General features: G+C 43.3%; 1 protein-coding gene across 1 annotated transcript in view; it reads right to left on the bottom strand.

The window, feature by feature from the left end:
* The window catches only part of LOC142243570 (metalloreductase STEAP4-like), a 34,191-nt gene that overhangs the window by 2,403 nt on the left and 25,788 nt on the right, over positions 1 to 6,000 (bottom strand). The window contains exons 4-5 of the mRNA XM_075315626.1: positions 2,827 to 2,991; positions 1 to 1,591 (exon numbers count right to left, since the gene is read on the bottom strand). The exon at positions 1 to 1,591 is cut by the window's left edge and continues 2,403 nt beyond it. Of these exons, the coding sequence (XP_075171741.1) occupies positions 1,322 to 1,591; positions 2,827 to 2,991 (435 nt within the window). The 3' untranslated portion in view covers positions 1 to 1,321. The remainder of the gene's footprint in view (positions 1,592 to 2,826; positions 2,992 to 6,000) is intronic.

Here is a 6,000-nt window from a genome sequence, read left to right as displayed (position 1 = left end):
TGCATGCAGTAAAACATAATAGTTTCTTGGTGATGTCTAGACAGTGAAGGATGGTGGTGGCTCTGTGATGTATACAATTAAACATGGTGGGGGCTTGGGGATGCCTACAAGAAAGCATAGTGGTGACTCACTGATGTATACAATGTAGCATGGTGCTGATGGAGTGATGCCTACAGTGAAGCATGGTGGTGGCTCAGTAATGTATTCAATGAAGCATAGTGGGGGCTTAATGATGCATTCAGTGAACCATGGTGGTGGCTCAGCAATGCTTACAGTGAAACAATGTGGAGACTCACTGATGTATACAATGATGCCTGGTGCTGCCTTGCGGATGCCTACAGTGAAGCAAGATGGTGACTTACTGATATCTGTAGTGAAGTATGGTGATAGCTTAGCAATATCTAGAGTGAAGCATGATGGTGGCTTGGTAATGCTTTGGAGACACTTTGCTCCTTATGGTACTGGAAATCTGTAGTGTATGGAGCACAAGATGGATTCAATCAAGTAGGAGGAAATGCTAAGGGAAAATTTCATGTCTTCTTGGAAGAACCTGAAGACTGGACGTCATTGAATCTTATAACATGAAAATGATTATAAGCATTCCTCATGGTAAACAAAAGATTGGTTTCACAAGAAGTGCCGGAATATTCTAGAGTGGCCTTCATAATTATCTAACTTGAACCCCATAATTGTTTTATGGGTGGAATCTGAAAAAAGTGGTGTCACAATATGACTGCAAGATAGAGAGGGACAGGGGGTTCCTGACCTTGATATTACCCCTGAAGGTGGTAACACGGAGTCCCGTGCCTTACAATTCTTCTGACCAGATCTAATCTGTTATCCCCCTTCTCCTCAGGGAAAAAAAGGGGTTAGAAGTATGATGGAAACATAGATTAAAACAGACAGGGGAAAACCAAAACTCAGACACACTGCAAACTCACAAGAATAAACAGTAAGAGAATAAGGAGAAAAGCAAGAGCAGGAAGGTAGCAACAAAAAAGACAAAAAGGGTTAACACCACAACTTCTCACAGCAATAATGCACAACAGCCATCAGTAAGTCTGGATCACAACACATCAACAGACCAGTATAGATAAACTATAGCTGGCATTAAATATTTGTAAAGTTTGCTAATAACCCAAATTTGCAATGGGAGCCTAATAATTTTGATTACAACTGTATTATAAAGTTCTATAAAAGCTGTATGCATCTGTCTGTAGTGAGCGCCCCCTAGTGGTGACTATGTACAGTCAAAATATAATTATGAAACAATGGATTTAGATGTTTCCTCCAGGAATCAGTCCACACCTGAAAAATGATGCTATAAAGCAACACTGAACGTTTTTAACTTTGTTTCTGATTTTTTGCTTGGCGACCGCTCCCACCCTTGTCGAATCTTGTTAATCCTGTTATCAACGCATGGGATGATTAGAAGGAGCTTCAGTATAAGAACGATGCATGGGATGACCAGCGAAAACATGTACACAGGAGGCATGTACCACCTGTATCTAGCAAGTATCAGGAAGCGGTCCCAGCCGTAGACCATGGCGTGTCCTGTGCACAGCACCAGCGTGAGATATCCAAGTTTAGACTGAAAAAGAAACAAATATATCAATATATTGTATTAGATTTCTTCATATGAATGTAATGAATTATGGAAGCTCAGAGTGTATCTGACTACGCAGAAGAATTCTGAATGCTGCTCTTGATGTGACTACAATATGCATAATGCAATTCTAGATCAGTGCATTAGGTAATAATATACACCATTAGGAAATCATTTGCTGTATGTATCATTGAATATACAGTACAGACCAAAAGTTTGGACACACCTTCTCATTCAAAGAGTTTTCTTTATTTTCATGACTCTAAAAATTGTAGATTCACATTGAAGGCATCAAAACTATCAAATAAAACATGTGGAATGACATACTTAAAAAAGTGTGAAACTACTGAAAATATGTCTTATATTCTAGGTTCTTCAAAGTAGCCACCTTTTGCTTTGATTACTGCTTTGCACACTCTTGGCATTCTCTTGATGAGCTTCAAGAGGTAGTCACCGGAAATGATTTTCCAACAGTCTTGAAGGAGTTCCCAGAGATGCTTAGCACTTGTTGGCCCTTTTGCCTTCACTCTGCGGTCCAACTCACCCCAAACCATCTCGATTGGGTTCAGGTCTGGTGACTGTGGAGGCCAGGTCATCTGGCGTAGCACCACATCACTCTCCTTCTTAGTCAAATAGCCCTTACACAGCCTGGAGGTGTGTTTGGTGTCATTGTCCTGTTGAAAAATAAATGATGATCCAACTAAACGCAAACCGGATGGAATAGCACGCCGCTGCAAGATGCTGTGGTAGCCATGCTGGTTCTGTATGCCTTCAATTTTGAATAAATCCACAACAGTGTCACCAGCAAAGCCCCCCCACACCATCACACCTCCTCCTCCATGCTTCACGGTGGGAACCAGCCATGTAGAGTCCACCCGTTCACCTTTTCTACAAACACACGGTGGTTGGATCCAAAGATCTCAAATTTGGACTCATCAGACCAAAGCACAGATTCCCACTGGTCTAATGTCCATTCCTTGTGTTCTTTACCCAAACAAGTCTCTTCTGCTTGTTGCCTGTCCTTAGCAGTGGTTTCCTAGCAGCTATTTTACCATGAAGGCTGCTGCACAAAGTGTCCTCTTAACAGCTGTTCTAGAGATGAGAAGGTGTGTCCAAACTTTTGGTCTGTACTGTACATATATTTTTGTGTAGTGACTTGTGATTTTTTCTTTACATCCTTCAGTTTGGACAGAACATTGTAGATAAACTGTAGAACAAACCTGGACAAACCGGAATTCTCTCCAGTTGACTGAATTACTGACAGACGGAAGAGATGTGATTCCCAGGACAATGTAGAAGAGAAAACCCAAGATTCCTAGTGCTAAATAGGTGTCACTTCTCCAGACCAGGGGCTTCTCGAAAATCCTGGTTTTATTTGTCTTTATCTATTAAAATAGAAAAGAATCGTTATATGGAGCAATAATTGTCATATCTGTCATCCGACTGTATATTTGTCTGTCTGTATACAGTATATATCTGTCCGTCTGTCTCTGTAAACAGTATTTATGTCTGTTTATCTGCCTGTACATACAGTTGAAACCAGAAGTTTCCCTCAACTTTCTGTAAAGACACATCTGTAGGTTTTTCTCTTATCTGACATTAATTTCTGCAAAGTCAAAAGTTTCCATCTATTTCATTACTATTTGGTGGCATTGCCCTTACACTGTGTGACTTGGGGGAAATGTTTTGGATCTCCGTTCACAAGCTTCTCACAATAGTTGGTGGAATGTGGGCCCATTCCTCCTGACAGAACTGGTGTAACTGAGCCATGCTTGTAGGTCTCTTTGCTCGCACCGGCCTTTCAGCTTTGCCCATACATTATCAATAGGATTGAGATCAGGGCTTTGTGATGGCCACTCCAAAACATTGACTTGGTTATCCTTAAGCCACTTTGTAACCCATTTGGCAGTATGCTTTGGGACATTGTCCATTTGGAAGACCCATTTCCACCCAGACTTTAAGTTCCTGGCTGATGTCTTGATGCCATTTATTTTGTGAAGTGCACCAGTTCCTCCTGCAGGAAAACAACTCCACAACATGATGCTGCCACCCCTTGTTTCACAGACGGATGGTCTTCTTAGGCTTTAAAGCTTCTCCTTTTTTCCTCCAAATGTAACGATGGTTATTATTGCCAAACAGTTCCATTTTAGTTTCATCAGACCACAGGACATGTCTCTAAAACTTAAGGTCTTTGTTCTTGTGTGCATTTGCATACATGAATCTGGCTTTTTATGTTTCTTTTGCAGTAATATCTTCTTCCTGACAGAGCGTCCTTTCAGCCCATGTTGATACAGTATTTGTTTCACTGTGGATAATAACACAATCTTACCAGCTTCCTCCAGCATCTTCACAAGGTCTTTTGCTTTTGTTCTTTGGTTGATATGCAGATGTCTGACCAAAGCACGTTCATCTCTGGTACACAGAACCCATCTCCTTCCTGAGCGGTATGATGGCTGGACATTCCCATCTTGTTTGTACTTTCATATAATTGTTTGTATAGATGAACCAGGCACCTTCAGGTATCTGGGAATTGTACCCAAGGATGACCCAGACATGTGCACGTCCACAATTCTCTTCCTGACATCTTGGCTGATTTCCTTTGACTTTCCCATGATGCTGCACATAGAAGCAGTGTGTTTCAGGTGTGCATTAAAATACATCCACAGGGGTGTCTCTAATTAACTCAGATGTTGCCAATAAACCTATCAGAAGCTTCCAAAGACATGACATCATCATATGGGCTGTCCCATATTGTTTAAAGGCATAGTACTCTTAGTGTATGGAAACTTTTGATTTTCCAGAAAGTAATAAAAATGCCTTAAAACATTCTCAATCTCTCTCTCTCATTATTCTGCCATTTGGCAAATATTAATACTTTTGGCTCCTAATTGACCTAAAATGGGAAAACCTGCAGATGTGTCTTTATAGAGAGCGGAGGGAAAGTTCTGGTTTCAACTGTTTATCTGTTTGTCTGACTATCATATAAAAAATATGTACGTAGCACACCAATGTAGCAATTTTAGAAAATTAGAAAAATTTAATGGCCCATAGTGAAGGCAACATTTTGGTCCATGTGAGGACCTTTTTCAGTATCTAGAGATGAATTTGGGCCAAAAATTGGAGTATATAAGATTTTTCGCCAGCCTGGATGCAGTTTATTTTTCATATCGAAATATTGAAGTTAACTTGCAGGTTTAGTGTTATTTTTCTGTAAATCTATGGAGACCTTTCTAGCAAAATGACACACTGACTGGAGCTACTAATGACCCCTTTGGAGACTGTAGGAAGAGAAATATCTACTTTTTGGAGACACATTTCTTACGACAGGTTCTGTAAAGCCCCACAGGTGTTGTGTCGGTGTCGGTGCATTACCTTCAGGGACTCCACGTTGCTGGATCTCCGTCACTGGTAGGAAATCTTCTTGTTTGATCGTGACGCCACTCTCAGTATTGCGGTCAGTGGGGACCGCCACTGCAGGTTAGGGGACGCCTGGGGCTGATGATATGTGCAGTTAGATGTAGGAGCCTCCTGAGAGTGAGGCAAGCCCCAGGGCCCTGTGTAGGTTTGTAGTACCACAAGTCGCAGAATAACCACACAGGCAGGAATGTCTTTCAAGGCTTTACTCACATTTGATGGCAGGGTGAGTAGCCCGGGCGTAGCTGAGATGAACCAGGTGGGAACCAGGTATCCTTCAGGCTGACTTTATGAGGGTGACTACTGACTCGCCTTCCTTAGCCCTTGGTGGTTTGGGATGACCCCGACTTTTAGTCCCTATGGGGGTCACCCAGGGAAGATGCTGCAGCCTCTCTCCCCTTGTTGTTTGCCGTGTGCTTGTTCCCCGGACCAGGCCACTCCAGCCTCTTGCCTCCTATGACCTATGGGCCCAAACTTGTGGTTACGTGGCTGCGGCTTTTGTAGTGTTGTGGTGTGGGCTTTAAGAGCCCCACACCGGCAGGTTTAGCAGGGAAAGGTGAATCTATCCTCGCTTCGGGATCTGCCGCCCGGTTGGGCCTGGTACTCTCTAGCAGTCTCCTTACTTCCCACTCCGTTGCACTCGCTAGCTGAAGCTGGCTTTCAGGCAGCACTCCTAGTTGACCGTTCTCCCCCGTCTGTAGCCACTGCGCGGGCGCTGTTAGACAGCAACAGCCCCACAGGTCTGCTCCTCACTGAGCCCTATGGAGTTCTGCTCTAACTGACTCACTGCCCCTCCTCTCCTGTTCTTGCCTACGCCACCTAGCAACCAGACTCTCCACCACACCCCTTGAGAGGAGATGGAGGCTCTACCCCTCCACTATTCCAGTGAAGGTGAAGGCTTGCCCCCTCCTGGGATCCCCAGGGGTCCTCTCATGGGTACATGTGTGAGACCTGGTCACTATGCGCCTGTGTTCCACACC

This window comes from Anomaloglossus baeobatrachus, chromosome 6 (assembly GCF_048569485.1).
Source record: "Anomaloglossus baeobatrachus isolate aAnoBae1 chromosome 6, aAnoBae1.hap1, whole genome shotgun sequence".
Classification (NCBI taxonomy): Eukaryota; Metazoa; Chordata; class Amphibia; order Anura; family Aromobatidae; genus Anomaloglossus; species Anomaloglossus baeobatrachus.
This window is presented reverse-complemented; position numbering and strand designations above follow the sequence as displayed.